The sequence below is a fragment of the Tenrec ecaudatus genome, chromosome 1, assembly GCF_050624435.1.
Source record: "Tenrec ecaudatus isolate mTenEca1 chromosome 1, mTenEca1.hap1, whole genome shotgun sequence".
NCBI lineage: Eukaryota > Metazoa > Chordata > Mammalia > Afrosoricida > Tenrecidae > Tenrec > Tenrec ecaudatus.
The window spans coordinates 133,327,632-133,346,149 of NC_134530.1; the positions used below are offsets into that span (position 1 = coordinate 133,327,632).

The 18,518-nt window shown below is 41.8% G+C and overlaps 1 protein-coding gene across 1 annotated transcript in view; it reads left to right on the forward strand.

Moving 5' to 3' along the window:
• The window catches only part of PALMD (palmdelphin), a 76,414-nt gene extending 64,361 nt beyond the window's left edge, over positions 1-12,053 (forward strand). Inside the window, exons 4-8 of the mRNA XM_075540269.1 lie at positions 3,333-3,447; positions 4,119-4,152; positions 4,299-4,412; positions 7,034-8,131; positions 11,791-12,053. Coding sequence (XP_075396384.1) covers positions 3,333-3,447; positions 4,119-4,152; positions 4,299-4,412; positions 7,034-8,131; positions 11,791-11,834 — 1,405 coding nt within the window. The 3' untranslated portion in view covers positions 11,835-12,053. The remainder of the gene's footprint in view (positions 1-3,332; positions 3,448-4,118; positions 4,153-4,298; positions 4,413-7,033; positions 8,132-11,790) is intronic.
• Positions 12,054-18,518: the final 6,465 nt, after the last annotated feature.

Sequence of the window (18,518 nt, forward strand, 5' to 3'; positions counted from 1 at the left end):
ATATGTCTCCTACCAGTCTCTAAAGTCCTCTTCAGACTCCTGACCCTGGTGTTACAGTGGTTACGAGTTGGGCTGCGGTCTGCGTGATCAGTGGTTCAAAACCACCAACAGCTTCTTGGGGAAAAGGCTGGGCTTTCTATACCTGTAAGCAGTTACAGTCTCGGAATCCAATAGGGAGTAGCTATGAGTTAACATTGACTAGTAGCAGTGAGTGAGTTTTTTCTACTTCACCAAACAAAATGTCTTATCTTCACATTGGATTTTCCTGGTGGTGCTTTCAAGGGCATTGAGTGGAAGTCTCCCCGTCCTGATTTTAAGGAACATTCTTGCTGAATTTCTTCTAAGACTCGTTTAATTTCTTCGAAGACTGATTTGGCCATTCATTTGGCAGCTCAGAGTCTAGTCAATGTTCTTTCCTGACACCATAGTTTAACTGGAGTAGTTCGCCCTTCTTCCTTGAGGCGACAAGTACCAACTTCCAAATATTTCCACATGCAGACTTCTCTGAGTTTCACACTCTGATATCCAACTTCCTTTTCTAGATCACCGTTTGACTGAATCAAGTTTAATACATCCCCTTCCCTCTCCCAGTCCATTAGACTTCAATTTTTTCACTTATCTAGGCCATAAACTTTGGAATAATTCTTGACATATCACTTTCTCTGACAGCCCATTTATCAACAACTTCTGGCTGGTCATCCTTTGAAATATTTCCAGAACCCAGCCCCTTTTTACTCTTCCACTGGCAGCCACTCACTCTGAAGCCATCTTCATCTCTTACATGAACTACTACAACTATCTTCTGTATCTCCACACACCCACTAGTATACTATATGTATTCCCAACACAGCAGCCAATGCAATTCAAATTTCAAGTCATAGCATTTCATTCCACCGTTAAAAGCTCACAATGACTTCCCAAGGACCTTTCCAATATACAAGTCCTATGGGAGCTGGCTTTCTTCCCCTGATATGACTTCATTCCTCAACACTCAACTCCTTACTATCTTTGGCTAATGACAGGGGTCTCCCCTGCTCCCGCATACAGCCTCTTACAATGACAGGGGATGTATCCCCTGCTCCTGAGAACATCCTCTTATTTCAAGCTTTATAGTTACTATTTCTTCTCTTTAAAACACACACCATCAAAACCCCATGTTGGTTATTTCACTTCCTTCATATCTCTCTTCAAATGACATTTGAGTGGAGAGGCCTGTCCTGGCCGTGCTTTATAAAATAGCACCCTCTCCCCCAAGCAGTCTATCTCATTTATCCCACATTCATATGCCTTATATCACTTTTTACCATAGAAAATCATTTTCTTCATAAATAAATATGTAAATGCATGTATACATAGATATGCATGTATGTGAGTATGAATGTAGAGCTCTATTTCCATACCAATGCAGGGCTTGACACACTATGGCCCATCGTAGGTATTCTATAGGACAGAGTACAACTGTTCTTTATTATTTCCAACACTATAAATCTTTATTCTTTATGGAAGTAGACAGCCTCATCTTTCTCCCACAGAGCAGCTTCTGGGTTTGAGCAGTCAACTTCGCAATTCACAGTCCAATACTTAGCCTGTTATGACTGGTGCCTTACGGCAAGTACTATTATTTTCACTGTATGTTCCACAAAACTCAATTTCAGAGAAGTAATAGGAATTGATCTTCACAGATAGAAAGTAGCAGAAACAGAATAGAATCCATATTTGTTCCATGAACTTTCACTCAAATCATAATAAAAGGGGTTTTTTAAATCCAAATGTATGACTTTTAGTCCAGAAATTTCTACCCTACCAAATTGAACCAATATAGATCTTCAAATTTTCTGATGGAAAAATGTGCTGCCAGGGCCATGAAAGAATTTTCATAGAACAGCAGTAACTTGTAAGAAACCACGGCTACTGTATTTTATGTGAAGATCTGTGATATGCAAGAGAACCTCTTCCACTCAAGCAACCACCTACTGATGGCCATAGAGGCAGCAAAGTCGGAGCTCTGAAGCAGTAGCCAAAACCAAGAAAACAATCAAGGATACCACAAGTTCAAGTTTCATTGGTACGAAGTGTGATGCCGCCACAGAATTCTTGAGCTGCCAGGCTCATGGCCATCTTCAAGGCCATGGAAGCCAAGGAACTGACAATTATCTTAGCCTGATGCTAATATCTACAGCTGTCATCTCCTGGACCAGCTGCTGTTCCTAAATCAGCCATCCTCTGTGGCAGCTGGTTGTAGAGCTTAGCGGAGCTGACTGAGAAAAAACGTGTATCTCGTGGCTGCCAAAGGCCAGCCTTACAAACTGTGTGAAAGCCGGTGTTGTCTCTGTGCAGAGCGGAGCTGCTGATGCTGCCCCTAACCTGGCAGGCATCTCGACACTGGTGGACACACCAGTCCAGAAGGTTGGCAACAAGCCCATTTGAGATGTTTGTCTTTCTTCCCCTTAGAGTCCCGTGGCACTTTGTCAGGCCCTGGGTATCTTCTGCCAGGACATCTCGTCTAACAGCAGCAGTTGGAGTTTCTGTGCTACAGTGTGCAGTTCCCTCTCCATCCCTTCGCCACTCAAAATAATACGGCACAAGTGCCAGGAACCTTCAAAATTAAAACAAATCCAAGTCTCATTGCCCTCTTGGGATCGGCAGGGCTTTGAATGCTAAAGAGCTACCATTTATAAATCTAGTTTAATAATTATAATATTTTCTTCAAATCATTTGAATGGAGACTTGGGTTTTAAAAATTGTGAATTACAATCATGCCATGATCTTTCGATGAACATGACAATTCAGACTATTTATCAAAGAAATTGCTCACGTCACTTGGAAGTAACATGATGAATGACCATGAAGAAAGTGGCGGAAGGGTCCAATCCTTTACCTAAACATTGTCTTTGTCAAAACCAGCAACAACACAACTCAAAACCAAACTCACAGCTATCGAGTCGACTCTGGTTCACAGCAACCCTGTGAGGCAGAGCAGAACTGTGCCCGTGGGTTTCTGAGGCTGTCAGTCATTATGAGAGGAGACAGCCTCCACTTGCCCCCTGCAAACAACAGGGGGTTGAACTGCTGCCCACGTGTGCCACCAGGACTCCTGGCGGCAAAACTAGGAAGTGTTAAAACCATATCCAGGATGTCTTCCACCTACTAAGTACATCGTTTGCACTGCATCACAGGTACATCATTTGCACTGCATCACAGGTGCTCAGAAGTTCTCTGACTCCTTCCATGCAATATGTCAAGTAAACTTTATATGTAGGGAAGATATATGCGAGATCCTTTATTCTTACTGTTTTAAGCCATAAACATGTCTTTTTTTTTTTTTTGCTCAGGCTTGAGAAAGAGATCCAAGGTCTTGAGAAGGCTGAACTGCAAATCTCAACCAATGAGGAGACAATTTTAAAGAGATTAAAATCAGTTGAGAGGACAACAGAAGACATCATAAGGGTAAGCACTGATTAATATTAAAATTATGATTTCCTTCCAAAATATGTCCACAGTTTGGGATTATGTGGGGTTAAAAGATAACAGACATGTTCCATAAACTTTTGGAGTCCCTTTGTATGAAGTCATGACTGATTAGTGTCCTTGACATACTCTGTAAAACATGACACTATGTGAGTTGAATGTTGTGCAAACAGCACCTTACATACAGTTTGTAGACAATAAGCAAGTTCCATTGTTAAACCTGTTTTAAGTCCAATCCATATGTAAGCCAGAACAACTAGTCTTGGTTCCTATTGAAGGTCAAGTTAGTCAAATGTTTGTCTTTGTAGATAGTATGTAGTATCTTTTTCTATGCATAAAAAAAATTTCATAAAAAAATTCTTCCAGAAATACTAAAGCATTTTAGCATAATAACACACTGGTGATAACAATGTTTTGATGTTTTCACAGAATAGCACCCTTTTGTTATTGTAAGCAATTGTATGTACCTCAAAATTTAATATAATAAGCTTTATAAGGGTTGAGACATGGAGATGGCTGGGATTTATATGTGGTCAAATATTACCTAAACAGATATTCTACAGTGAATGACTAAAATCCAGTGAAGTACATCCATAGTTATCATTTATGTTTTAATTTACTAATCATACAGAATTCTTTTTTTTTCATAGTCTGTGAAGCTGGAAAAGGAAGAAACACCAGAAGGTTTGTTTTGGAAACTCCTATTTTATATATATTCAACTTATTTTTTATAAACCACTCGCATATGTACATAAAACATATTTACAATAATGTTCCCTCTGATTATATAAATATTCTAAATATGTTTTGAACTAACATTCATTTTACAGAATCAATTGAAGACATCTATGCCAATATCCCTGACCTTCCAGAATCCTACGTCCCTTCCAGGTTAAGGAAGGAACTGAATGAAGGAGCAGAAGATGATGAACAAAACAGAAAAGGTATGAGGGAACCGTGTCCAAGGGCAGGTTCTCAATTTCAGATAGTTTAAAACTTTCTGTAAAATCCTATAAAGAGCCCTGATGGTGTAGGGATATGTGTTGTGCTGCTATCTGCCAGGCCAGCAGTTCAAAACCACCAGCCACTCCACAGGAGAAAGAGGAAGCTTTCTACTCCCTTAAACAGTTACGGGCTTGGAAACACATGGGGAGTGTGTGGGTGGCGGGGTGCAGTCCTCCCTATCCTGTAGGTCACTATGAGCTAGAGAGTTTGATTTGGGGGTTGGAAGCAATGATTTCCACTTTACAAAGTTCCATGAGGCATGCGAGTCACTTGTATGGTTAGGAATCACGGGGCAACCTTACTTATCCCTGCATTTTATTTCCTAGCTGACTAGGTGGGAAGAAGAAGATAAAAACCTGCGGGAAAGAGAGTACTCTTTAAAAGTTCCTCTGGTCAAAACATTTTTCACCAAACACATTCCATCTAGTAGACCATTTCTTGGTTGACTGAGATCCTTTTAGAAAACGAAACTATTCAGTGAGCAATAGTTAAACTCATGTAGGGTTAATCTTCATTAAGCCTAGACTTGAATACATCTGAGAGCATGAAGGATTCTATTGGGTCAGAGAAGGGATCTCTGAATTTTGAATGGAAAGAGAAGTCACCCTCCACCTAGAGGAAGCAGACATTTGTCCACTCAGCAAAGACTTCCTGAGCATCCACTGAGCACACCGAGTGGAGTTCAGACGTCAGAATACAACAATGAATAAAGCAGTAAAAACCCTTGCCTTATGCAACTGACATTCCAGGTGACAGTCAAATAAATGTGTTAGAAAGTTAAAAGTGCTGACAAGAAGGAAACAGGGACGCAGTCCACAGAGCCGTCCAGAGAGACTAAGATCACCCACTTCTGTCACCAACTGTGTGATGGATACCAGATCTCAATCCACACTCAGACTGCATCCTGTGGGACTTCAGCTTCGCTTCCCTACACAGGTCAGCTCTCAGCTGCCACCGCGCCTCCCCTCTCTCATCCCTCGTTACTCAGGGCTCGGCTGTCGAGGTCCATCCATGAGCTCACGTCCACAGTATGCGCTCCACTTCACACGAGACAGTTCCTTCTGCTCAGTTTGTCTAATAATGTACTGGAATACGTCACAGTGTTCCAGAGATTACACCATATTACTACAACAGCATTAAGACCTAAAAGGATACTTTATTATAAATATTGAGGTGCAAACGGGTCTGTGAAGGGTCAAAGCCTGGAGCTTCCATGTCCCGACGGGTTATATTACCCTCTCCCATGCCTGGTCACCGACCAAAGGCTCTCTCTGAGTCGTCGTGCAGGGTTCTTAGCGGCATCACCACATGACCTTGATAGATTATATAATACTTCCTGGGACTTAGTCGCCAACAGGCCCCCAGGAGGTCCCTTTGGTGCTTGTCAGCCCACCACACAGTAGTCTCAGGTGTTGAACCACCACACCGGCACCAAGGCCAAAAACCAAAGGGCTTTCAGCACGATGATTCCAGCTCTCAAAAGCGACAGAGGAGGCGAGTGAGTATGTGGTCTTGCGATTTGATTTGGTTTTCCCAGGAAGATAAGGGCCATGGATCAAGCTGGGGGAGTTAGTGCCGAGCCTGTGGGCTAGAGAGGAAGTATAAAATCAGCAGAGGTTCCGAAAGGAAGTGGGAGGGCACAACAAAAGTATTGCCCACATTCTAATTTTCACCGGCGTCCTGTTAATTTACTATGCCAGTAAAAATTCTAGTCGGTGGGCTAATGCATGGGTCTTAAAGCAGATCAAAACCAAAACCTGGTGCCATCGAGTTGATTCAGACTCATAATGACCCTGTAGGACAGAGGAGAACTGTCCTCAAAGAGTTACCTAGGTTGTCACCTGACACATCTTTCTCCCTCAAAGTGCCTGGTGGGTTTGAACCACCAACCTTCCTGTTAGGTGCTGAGCATTCAACCACTGCAACACCAGGGCTCCCGAATAGCTCACAGTCTCTCCCAAATCAGCGAGCTCTCTCGAGTACAATTGATTTAGCACCACTGATATTGATCTATTTTTAGCACTTCCGCTCCTGGAAGACGGGAGCAAAACTGTACAGAAACAAAAGGCAAAATGAAATGCCTATGATTCTAACCTTCTCTCTCGTTGACACCAGTTCCACCCTTACACTGCGGCGCAACAAAATAGACCTTGCAGCGCATTGTGCCTTCTGCGGTGCATAGTTGGGCAAGCATCGTCTTCCTGATGAAAAAAGAGATCTGACTCCTCCCACTGACAATGCAAAGGAGTGTAGATCTCTTTTGTCGGGTTTGTTATTTGGAAAGATCTATTTTGATCTATCCAATGACAATACTTACTCTTGGAAGGATCGTTTCTCTTCTCTAATTGTTTCCACTTCTCAATAGTTCTGTACATAAAAACCCATGTCATATATAATATTTGTCATGAGATAATTCATGAATAAGATCAGGCTTTTAAAAAAGTGTTTCACATTCATTTAAAAAACACCAAAGGATTTACATTTAATACAAAAGTAAATGCTATGAAAACGGGCTCGTTGATAAGCATCAAAGTCAAAGATCCACATTTTGTCTCAACAGCTTTGTATGCAATGGAGATTAAAGTGGAAAAAGACCTGAAGACTGGAGAAAGCACGGTGTTGTCTTCCATCCCTGTCCCATCGGAGGCCTTCAGAGGCGCGGGAATCAAAGTGTACGACGACGGGCAGAAGTCGGTGTACGCAGTGAGCTCTAATCGCCGTGCGACCTGCAACGGTAACGATGACCTGGCCCCCGTAGAGGTCGAGGAACTGTTAAGACAAGCCTCGGAGAGAAACTCCAAGTCCCCAACAGAGTATCACGAGCCTGTGTATGCCAACCCATTTTGCAGGCCTGCCGCCCCCCAGAGAGAAGGGGCGAATGCTGGGCCAAGTTTCCAAGAAAGAATGAAGATTAAGCTTAATGGACTGGGCAGTCATGTCAACGAATCCACCCACAATCTGGACAACGGGATTGCAGAGGGAAAGGGCAATGGCTTCCGTCATAGCAGCCCTATCGCTCCAACCCCTACCCCTCGATCGAAAAGCCAGCCAGAGGGGAAGCGAACCCACAGCCCGCAGACGAGGCTGCCGACCGCGCGAGAAGAAGCAAACATAAGCCAGGACAAGCCCGCATGCTCTCCAAAGGCAAGAGTGAGCCCCAGTGAACCGAGACTTGGGAAGGCAGTGCCCCAGGCTTCTTCACCCACTTGCCGGGAGGATGAGGAGGAAGACGTGAGATATAGCATTGTTCATTCCCTGCCCCCTGACATGGGCGATGCGGAACCAGTCACGATGCTTTTCATGGGCTATCAACAGGCAGAAGACAATGAAGAGGGAAAGAAGCTTCTGGCAGGGTACGATGGGATCATCCATGCTGAGCTGGTGGTGATCGATGAGGAGGAGGGGGGCGAGGGAGAAGCTGAGAAACCATCCTACCATCCCATTGGTCCCAACAGTCAGGTCTACCAGCCTGCCAAACCAAAACCACTTCCCAGAAAGAAGCCTGAAGTTATTCCCCCTGAAAACACAAACCATAAATCTCCCCACAAAAACTCCATCTCCCTGGAGGAACAAGAAGAAAACTTAGGCAACCCTGCCCATCGTTCTCAGCTTGACGTTCAGATGGCTGGAGATGGGACGGAAGATCCATCCTTAACAGGTAATAAAAATAAGAATGGCAGGGCATGCCACTGCTGTGAAGTCATGTGATAATCTCTGACTAACATACACTGAGCTGTTAGTACTAGTGCTGATGTGAATTATTATCGCCATACTTGATCGTCACTTCTCAGGATAAAGAAGCTAAAAACTATTGCCTTACTTGGACATGACATTAATTTACCATAGAAACTTGAAACTCTTCTTCTGTCACAGTATGGTATACAGTATGTGAATGTGTTTGGTGCAGTAAAATTATATCATCAATATCATATCTTTTTCCCACTTGTATGTAGTACCAACTACTTGTAACTCCTCGTGAGTTTAACTTTCTATACAAATTAGCAAATTGCCTTAATTCACAAGAAAAAAACTAATTTTATTTTTGAGTGATAGTTTATCTACTTTGCTATACTTTCTCTCATTTTATATTTTATTAACTTTATTTCCTTAATTTTTCTACATTTTAAAATAGAATGTAAGTATACTTCGCTTTATCTACAGCCCTTAACCTTTCAGTCTTATCCATTTTAGCAAATTTATTTCTTTCAATTTTCTATGTACTTGCATTCTCGTTCTTTATAGTTTTCTAACTAGAACTCTCAAAGGAAAACAACTTGAACACTTTTTTTCAAATGTGGTAGTTCATCAATTTTAGATTCCATATTATCATTTGAATATGTTATTTAAAAAGTATAAATAAATCCCTGACAGACTCGATTATAAAAGCTGTACTTATCTTGACTAAAGATGTAAATTAAATTACCCAGACATACATATTCTGGATGTTTGAAAGGATGGTAATTTTAAATGTCTCCAAAGAAGACTGCTCATTAGAAAGCAGTAAGTATTAAATCCTAATCGCTCCAGCAAACAGCGCTGATTAGTCTCTAGAAGTATGCTAATACCCACACAATTCAGGAAGGTCCCTTCCTCTCCTACCCTTAGAGCGACTGTTGGGATGCCAATAACACCATAAAATAGACAGTTACATTTTTGATTAAACATACTCAATTGCACAATTAACTATCTGCATAGCTAGCTAGCATCTTGGGGAGTGTGCATTTCAGTGACCCTCTGAAATCAGAATTGAATGAGATGTGCCCACAGTGTAAACCGGCACAGACCACAGGCCCTTTCTATTTCAAGAAGGAGCTTCAGCTGCTGGTCAATTTGCATCTTAAATTCATTTTGAGAACAACACAGGGACATAGTGCTGTTGATCAAAAGCCACCACTGAACAGTTCCATTAGCCCTGTCAAACCTCCTTCCTTTGGAGATTCGCCATCTCTTTCTGAATACCCTTCTTCCTTCTCCCCCAGCCCTGTGCACACATTCACCCCTGGAAAAAGACAGGACGGGACTAATGTGGCCAGACAACACTCAACCTGCCTCTGAACTAAAAGAAGGAAAACCTGCTCCAGACAAAGTAACAATACCGCGTTCTGTGCTAGTGATCAATGCATCTTGCAAACAGCGGGCTCCAAATTCCTTGCCTTCCATCATGATATTATTTTACATTCCTGTTTCCTAATCTGGCACAAAGCTGAGATTTGAAAAAAAAATGGGTTTTTAAAATAAGTAAAGATTGTTGGCATATCCTCACAGGAGCCTTAGAACTACCTATGCACCTCAGTTTCACAAGCACCAAGCAGACCAAGCTTTCTATGTCTCCAAATTATGTCTATGACATTTTAAAATATACCCTTTCAGTTCTTTTGTCTATGGTAGAAGTCTCCTATTCAATTTAAAAATTACAGTAGGCATGTTGTTGTAAGTTGTCATCGGCGAGTTTTTGCTGTGCACTATCAGCCCCGTCAACCGCACACCTGGCTTGGTTTGGCGGTCCTCACCAATTTATGCTGGCATGTCCCTCGTGCAGCCCTGCTCTCCACCTTCGGAGAGGTCAGTGGTGTTTCAGGATGAAGAGGTGGAGGACTTCATCTCTGGGGGATTCACAAGCTTTGGACGCCAAAATTGCCAGCCCGAAAAGCTGTTAGGAGCCAAGGGTTACTAGGAGCAAGTAGGAAAGTTCTCTTTCTTCCAAGTTCAAAAGTAGGTGTCTGACTTGCTATGAAGAGAGATCACAGTCGAGATGGGGAGAAGTAGAAAAGGGACAGATGCCCGTCATTTTGTATTGGCTACACCCAGAAGTCCTACCATTGCCAACATTCTGGCCCAAACTTGTATACAGTAGGCCTGAGGAGAAGAATAATAGACCCTCACAGTCCAGAAAACTTTCTTTCCCTGAAGAGATGGAATTATGATTTACTATATGACCCATTCGTGATTCATTCAAATGCAAAATGCCTTCAAAGGACTTTTCTGAATCTCCAAGTGTGGAGTCATTATAGAAAAAAAATGACTTAAAAGTAATTGTCTTTTCCTTAAAAGTTGACTTTAAAGAGGCCCTTGAACTTTTTCCTGCTCCTTTTTTGGCATAGGCAAGGTTGAGGCCCCTCAAATCCAGGAGCAGAAACTGAATAACGCCTTCCTTATCTCCTCCGTTTACCTCAAGCTACGGAACCAGAGCCCTCTCCTTAAGTTTCCATCCGCCACCTCCCATGAATAGAAACTTTCTTCTGAGAGAGCAAAGGAAATTCTTCTAGTCAATCCTAATTCAAAGGAATGTTCTTGGCCGTCCATTAAAAATCATTGTTCCTCTACAGTACCGAGGGAAACGATGCTTTTAAATTCAAGTCAGTGAAAACAAAAATTAAAATAAAATAAATTCACATCAGTGAGCATATTTCATATAAAAGGGCCATAAATATGATCACTGTGTTACTCAGTCTTGGATCCTGTTCCTTCTCATATTTGTTCGGTGGGGCGGGGAGGGGGAGAGCTTCTTAGCCATGGGTAGCTATAGGTAAGTTTGTTGTTTGGCTAATAGACAATAAAATAAACATATGGCTGAGAGATGAGGGACCATGCCTTCCTTGGGGTTTGGTTTGGTTTAGTTTGGTTTGGTTTGGTCATTAAACCAAATGGTGTAATCAGTGTAATGGCTGGTTCTTGGGCCACATTGCACATGAATGTAGGAGCAGTCCATCAGTGCTATGAATTAGAAAATATGCGTTTTTAAAAACATTGTCTATATTCAAAATGTCATTAGCAACGAAATGTGCTTTTAAAAAAGATATACATCACTTGAGATCATGCCTGTGAATTTCATTCATAAATTTGTTTTGGTCATTTGACATCCAAGGATGGATTCTCCTGGAATGACCAAGTTTGAAGAGCGAAAAGCTTAGCCAGTCATCAGAACACGTTAGGTGCCAGGGCCCTACTCGCGTCCCGGTTTTAGTAACACAGAACTCAGACAGGGAAAGATACCATCGTTCACCTGTAGGAATGGATCGGTACATAATAGTGAAAAACTGCTGCACTCATTCTTTCATTACCCAACTAATGTTGTGTTTGCTCTACTAATTTTTCCAATCTTATTCTAGAAATAGGTTCCTCTGGTTCTGAACCTTCCTCTACTTTCAGTTAACCATAGCTTATTCTTTCTACTATCTCTCTGTGCTACTAAAACAATGCTCACATTGTTGGATAAAATCACCTGAGGTATGTTCCAAAATTTCCTGCATTCTATGACATGGTCATTGACAGTGACAATTAAGGCTTTTCTAATACGTTTTCCCCTTTAATTTGCAGCCTTAAGGATGAGAATGGCAAAGCTGGGGAAAAAGGTGATCTGAGAAGAATGCCATCTAAGTGAACATCTTTTGGAGAATTTGCAAATTTCTCTTCTGGATATTTTGTTTCTTTTTCCTGCAATCCAAAAACTTGTGGCATATATTTAGTCATGTGAATAAGCAGTAGTCACTCTCTGTGAGAAATTCTGAAGATGCTGGGGATAGCAAATGCTTTACATTTTCCAGTTACTTGATACGATTCAGTTGGAGGTGTGGGGGGAAGAGGGGGGGGACCAGCATATTTTTATTGTATTGATACCAAAGCATTTTCTAATAAGAGCATGTTAAAAATAAGAATAAAGTCATTTAAAATACCCTGACTCTATTGTACGAAGTGGTACTGTAACTTGACTAATGCAGATGTGGAAAGGTGAGAGGAGGCCACCGCACCTCTCTGCAGACACACTTGTCTTCAACCAGTAAGCACATCATCCTAAGTCAGTAAAGCAACTACACTCTCCTGCTGACGACCGATTGACTCGGCTTCGCAGAAACTACAGCTCTTGGCATTTATCCCATAGGTGCATGCAGGAGTGATCCTTCAACTCAGGGACTGAATTTGGGTAACCCTGAAAATGACGACTTGCCAGATGATAACCACCATAGCCAGTCCTCCTGAATTGTCATCTTTTTTGTTGCTGACTTCAATGTGTTCCCCATGGCGCAACAACTGATTTTGACCTACATCAACTTCCCATATTCTGCAAGAGCATGAACCTGTTTATCTCATGTCTCACCAATACATGTGAACAACTTAGAAAGTACAACCATCCTAATACGAAAGCAAATGTCGATATCCTTCCCATGTGCCAGTATAACAAACTTCGTAATTTAACAGCTCTTTGCAGGACTTCTCAAGAGCTGTTCGATCAATTCCATCTACTTCAATTAATATTTGTGGAGAATCTCCTGTATTCTCTGCACTGCACTAACCGTTAGACACACAAACGTGAAGGAGTTTCGGGTTTGGGTCTTGTGGAGTTTACTTTTTATCCGGGGAAACAGATACATAAACCACAGATAATACCACAATATTTCAAGTGTTCAAGCGCTGGGTCGCTCCATCTTGTCAAAGGCCTTCCTCTTTCTTGCTGCCCCTCGACTTGACCAAGCATGATGTCCTTCTCCAGGCACTGGTCTCTGCTGGCATGTCCAAAGTATGTGAGACAAAGTCGAGCCATCTATGGTAGGCCAGGTTGACTAGAGAAACAAATGCAGTGACATTCATATATGTAGAAGAAAGAGGGTCTGATCAACAAGTAATTCAGAAAATGTTGCGGCTCCGTCTAACTCAGGGCTCTCTGAGTCCAGTACTAGTCCAGAAGTCCCTCTTTCGATTCATGCAGCCACACGCAGGGATGTGGAAGGCAGGAAGACCACGCGTGGGTGCAGAATCTAGTGGTTCCTAGGGCAGTGGAAACATGGCAGGGATCAACAACTCACAGTCAGTGGCCCAGTGCAAGCAGGCAGGAAGGCAAAAAGGGGCTGGAGGGTGGGGAGGCTCCCAGGGTTCTCCTTCATAAGAAGGCCGCACTCCTAAGGAGACAGCATCAGACTGTGACCTGATTGACAGGTTGGAGTCCACCCCTACACTTTTATATATCTCCAGGTTGACATAAAATTATCTACACACTATCCTTGCCTCTAATGGGCATTTATGCTGTGCTTCATCCAAGACAGATTAGTTGTTCTTTTGGCAGTTTCTGCGAGCTGAAATCCTTGACAACTTCAATCTTTTCTCTGCGTTGTCATGCTGTTACATGCTCTTGGTCAAGTCGTGAGGATTGAGGTTTTCTTCACCCTGAGTTATAACCCAAGCTGCCATCCCTAACCTTCATCAGCGAGTGCTTCAAGTCCTCCTCACTTTCAGCAAGCAAAGTTGGGTCATCAGCAGCATTTTCCCAAAAACAAAGCTCCGAAGGAAGGGCCAAGAATTTGGGTAGAAACAGGAACTCAAAGAGGAAATGGGAAGAGTGTGTCGCATTGAAGGTACTGAAACCAATGTCGTGAAATAAAATGAGTAGAAAATTTATTTGTTCTGTAAACTTTCACCCGAATGACAAGTCAAAGAAAAACTTCACGACTGATGCTCTAGGCAGCAGAGTTTAATTTTTCCAGACTCTCTAAATTAAAGCCAACATGCCTCCTAAAACTGTCTGTCTGGAGGGAAGCATTATTGTTGTTCATTCGTTACTATCAAGTTGGTTTCAATTCATGGTAAACCTATGCATAACAGAACCAAACGCTGCCCACTTGGGTGTGGTCTCCAGAGTCACTGGCACCTTTGTGGATTTTGAGTGACTTCCAACTGGGAGCGTCATTTTTCTGCACTCTATCAGGCAATATTCTGTGATGATCCATAGCTTTTCATTTGGCTAACGTTGGAATGTAGGTTGCTAGGTCTTTCTTCCTCCTGTTTTTTTCTTACCCTAGAAGCTCCGCTGAAACCTGTCCACCATAAGTACTCCTGCTGGTGTTTGAAATACTGCTAGTATAATTGCCAGGATTACTTTGTTGTTGGTAGGTGCTGTTGCATCTGTTTAGACACATGGTGGCCCTTGGTGCCCCAGAACGAAGCACTGACTGGTCTCATGCAATCCTCACAATTGTTACGTTTGAGCCCATTGTTGCAGCCACTGTGTCGATCCATCTTGTCAAGTTTCTTCCTCTTTTTCTCTGCTCTTCTAATTTACCAAGCATGATGTCCTTTTCCGGGAACTGGTGGAGTCTCCTAATAACATGGACAAAATATAAGAGATGAAATCCCACCATCCTTGCCTCTAAGTAGCATTCTAGCTGTACTTCTTCCAAGACAAATCTGTTCTTTTGGAAGTCCATGATGTTCAATATTCTTTCAAATGCATCCCTTCTTCTTCAGTCATCTTATTCAAGGTCCAGCTTTCACGTGCATATGAGGAAACTGAAAATACCATGGTTTGGGGCAGGTCCAACTTAGTCCTCAAATAACATCCTTGCTCTTCAACACTTTAAAGGGATCTTGTGCAGATTTACCCAATACAATGTATTGTTTTTAATTTCCAGACAGCTGCTTCCATGAGCATTGATTGAGGATCCAAGCAAGATTAAATCCTTGACACTGTCTATATTTTCTCCATTTATCATGATGTTGTTACCTATTGGTCCAGTTGTGAGGATTTTAGTTTTCTTTGAGTTGCAATCAATATTGTTAATAAGCTTTCCTCCAATCATGGGGCCATATTTGTCTTCATGCAATCCAGTTTCTCTGATTATTTGTGCAGCACACGTATTGACTAAGTGAAGGAGCCATGAAAGGAGAGCTGTGTCTCATGTCACGTATCTGTCTAGGACAGTGCACAAACGTCTGTCCTAGCTGGTCCTCATAAACGGCTTCCTTACTGCAAACGGTAAGGAATTTGGGGGAGCAGCTCCAAACAGTGTACCCAACGTAGAATGTAAACAAAAGCGGTATGGGCCGAGATATGAAACTCACTCTCAAGGTTATGAGAAATTCAAGTGTGGGAACAGCAAACTTGTCTGGGAACACTGCCAGTGTATAGTACATAAAAATAAAGCACTGCGGTTCGTCAAGGCTGCAGTCTGTACTGTCTCTGTCTGTGTCTACTTTGTGCTGCAGTCCTGTATTGTGTGTGTGTGTATGTGTGTGTGTGTGTGTGTGTGTGTGTGTGTGTGGTTCCATGTCCATTATCCCTGCTCAAGAAACCGCTCACTAAGTATGGTTGTAACTATGAAATCTTGACACACATCTTTCCTAATTTCAAACCATGAAGTATTCCCTGTTCTGTTCACACAATCACCTCTTGATCCATGTACAGGTTCCACATGAGCACCACGAAGTGTTCTGGATTCTTACTCTTCTCAATGTTATCCATCGTTGGTTATGAACCACACAGTTGAATATGGATCTCTTCCAATCAGTTGACCAGGTAACGTCTTTCAAATTTCTCATCATACACTAGTGAGTGTTTCCAGTGCTTCACCAGCATGTTAAAATATTTCAATTGCTATTATGTCAATTACTCGTGCCTTTTGGGGGCTGATAACTTTCATGCAACTTGGACTTCTTTTAGTGCTATTGGTTCTTGATTAAATGTTGAATATCAACCAGTTCTTTTTATGTAATGGCTCTACCGATTCCTTCCATTTCTTTAGATGCTTCTTCCAGCATTCAATATGTCGCCCATAGAATCTTTTAATATTGCAACTTGAGGCTTAATTTTTTTCTTCAGTTCTTTCAGCTTGAGATCTGCTGAGCACGTTCCTTTCCAGTTGCATGTTTGATCAATTTCAGAATGGAGAATTTGGTAGAATTCTTCAATCTGGACATCAATAGCTTTAGTGCTCGGTGCACAAATTTAAATAATGGTCGCCTTGACTGGATTTCCTTGTATGTATACCTAACACAGAAGCACTGTACTTCAAGACAGATAATTCAAGAAAGGTCACTCCTGGGGCATTAAATCTCCCATACTTCCAAATGGCACTTGGACTGAGGGGCACACCGCTTCATTCAGCTCTGAGAAAAGGTCTGAAGTGGAAAGAAAATGCTTCTGGGGGAACAAAGTCAGAACGTACTCAAAACTGTCCTCTGAAGCTTACAGCTCTGCAGAGTGGAACGGGGAGACGGGAAAAGGCACCGGTAGTGTCTGTCACACCAGCGGTGCCACTTGGACCGAAACAAAAACAAAACACCAACTTGCCTGAGCCTGTTTCCTTATCTATAATATGAGGTAATGTACATGTTTCACATCACTGAGGACTAAATTTAATAAAAAGTTCCTAGTGTTCTTACAACACATCATCAAGTTTGCCTAGGACGTCAGGCCTTGAGGTGGACATTACCACACTGTTTATCATCTCATATCTTGCTGTTTGGTACTTCTTACTCTTAAAAGACATATTTTGAGTTAAGTGTTGGACTGTTCACCCCAAGTTCAGTGGTTCAAACCTGCCAGCTGATCATCAAAAGATGAGGCTGTCTTCTCCCAAAAAAAGCTTACAGGCTCAGAAATCTGAGTTACTATGAGTCAGAATGAATTTGGTATCAGTGGGTTTGGATTTAGGTATAAAAGTAAGAGGTAAGGGCATTTTTTAATAGACCTTCAGTTTTCAAACTCTATGAAGTGTCAATTATCTTGACACTTCTGTTGAAAACTCATTGTCCTTAAACTATGTGTATTTCTGGCTACTATATTCTGTTCCATTCATCACATGTCTCTCTTTATCTAGTATCATACTTTTTTACATTATTTATTACTGTAATTTTAATGCTTTTCCTTTTTAAAAAAATACTTATTTTTAAGAACCATTTTAGATCTACATAGAAATGTAGAAGGTGGCAGAACGTTCTCCTGCACTGTTTCTAGTTTCCCCTATTATTAGCATGGCATGTGGTATGGTATATTTGTTACAGTGAACACACTGGTCAGTTGAATCCATGTTGTCAAGTCCATCTCATAATGACCTGATCTGACAGAGCCTCATTGTCTCACAATAAGATTATAATTATTATAGATGCCACATCTTTCACCCCTGGGTAGCTGGTAAGTTTGAAATCCTAACCTTTGAGTGCTTAAACACTGTGCCACTAGGGCACCTTAATGATACATTATTAACTCAAGTCCACAGTGTATTTCAATTTCCTTAGTTTTTAATTTCTTTTTCCTATTTTAGATCTCATCCAGAAAACATTACATTTAGTGATCATGTCTTCTTAAGACTCCTTTTGGCTGTGACAGTTCCCTGTGCTTTATTTTTGGCCACCTTGACAATTTTGAGGATTGGTCATGTATTTTATGCGATGTCCCTCTATGAGGATCTATCTAATGTTTGCTCTCATAGTTAGGCTGGGATTACAGGTTTGGCTGAGGAAAGATGACAGGACTGTATTTACATAATATTATCATGGTGCCTATCAAGGGAATAGTATCAACACGATTTTACTGTTGATGTTGACCGTAATCAACTGGATGAGGTATGGTTTTTCAGGTCTCTCCACTGTAAAGTTACTTTTCCCCCTCCCTCTTCCCATGTTGCACTATTTGTAAGCAACTATAGCATCCCACATCTAAGAAGTAGGGAATTGTGCTGCCCCTCTTTGAGGGCAGTGCTTTAGCTACATACATTACATTGAATTCTTCTGCACAGGACACTGAATGAGTGATTGATTATGAAAACCAAAGATGGACTCATGGATCACAGAACTTGGTACTGCTTCAAGACACTTGTAATGTGGAAGCAGTTTCAGAATTTGGTGATGAGTAGAGACTGGAATAATTTTTAAGTGATTAATAATAAAAGCTAGCTAAGAGTCCTGGTGGCACTGTGGGTTACACATTGAGCTTCTGACCACAAAAACCACTAGCTAATCCATGGAAGAAAGATGAGGTTTTCTACTCCCTTAAAGAGTTACAGTCTCAGAAACACACAAAGACAGTTCTGCTCTGTCCTATTGGGTCACTGTGGGTCAGAATCAACTCCATGAAATTGAGTTTAGTTTGCAATAACAAAAGCCACCAATCATCTGTTCATTCATCATACTGTGATGGCTGGTGTGATGCTGTGATGCTAGAAGCGATCCCACTGGTACTTCAAATACCAGTAGGTTACCAATGGTGAACAAGTTTCCGTGGAGCTTCCAGACTGCGTTAGTCCAGGTAGACTGGAGAAACAAATTTATGGACATGC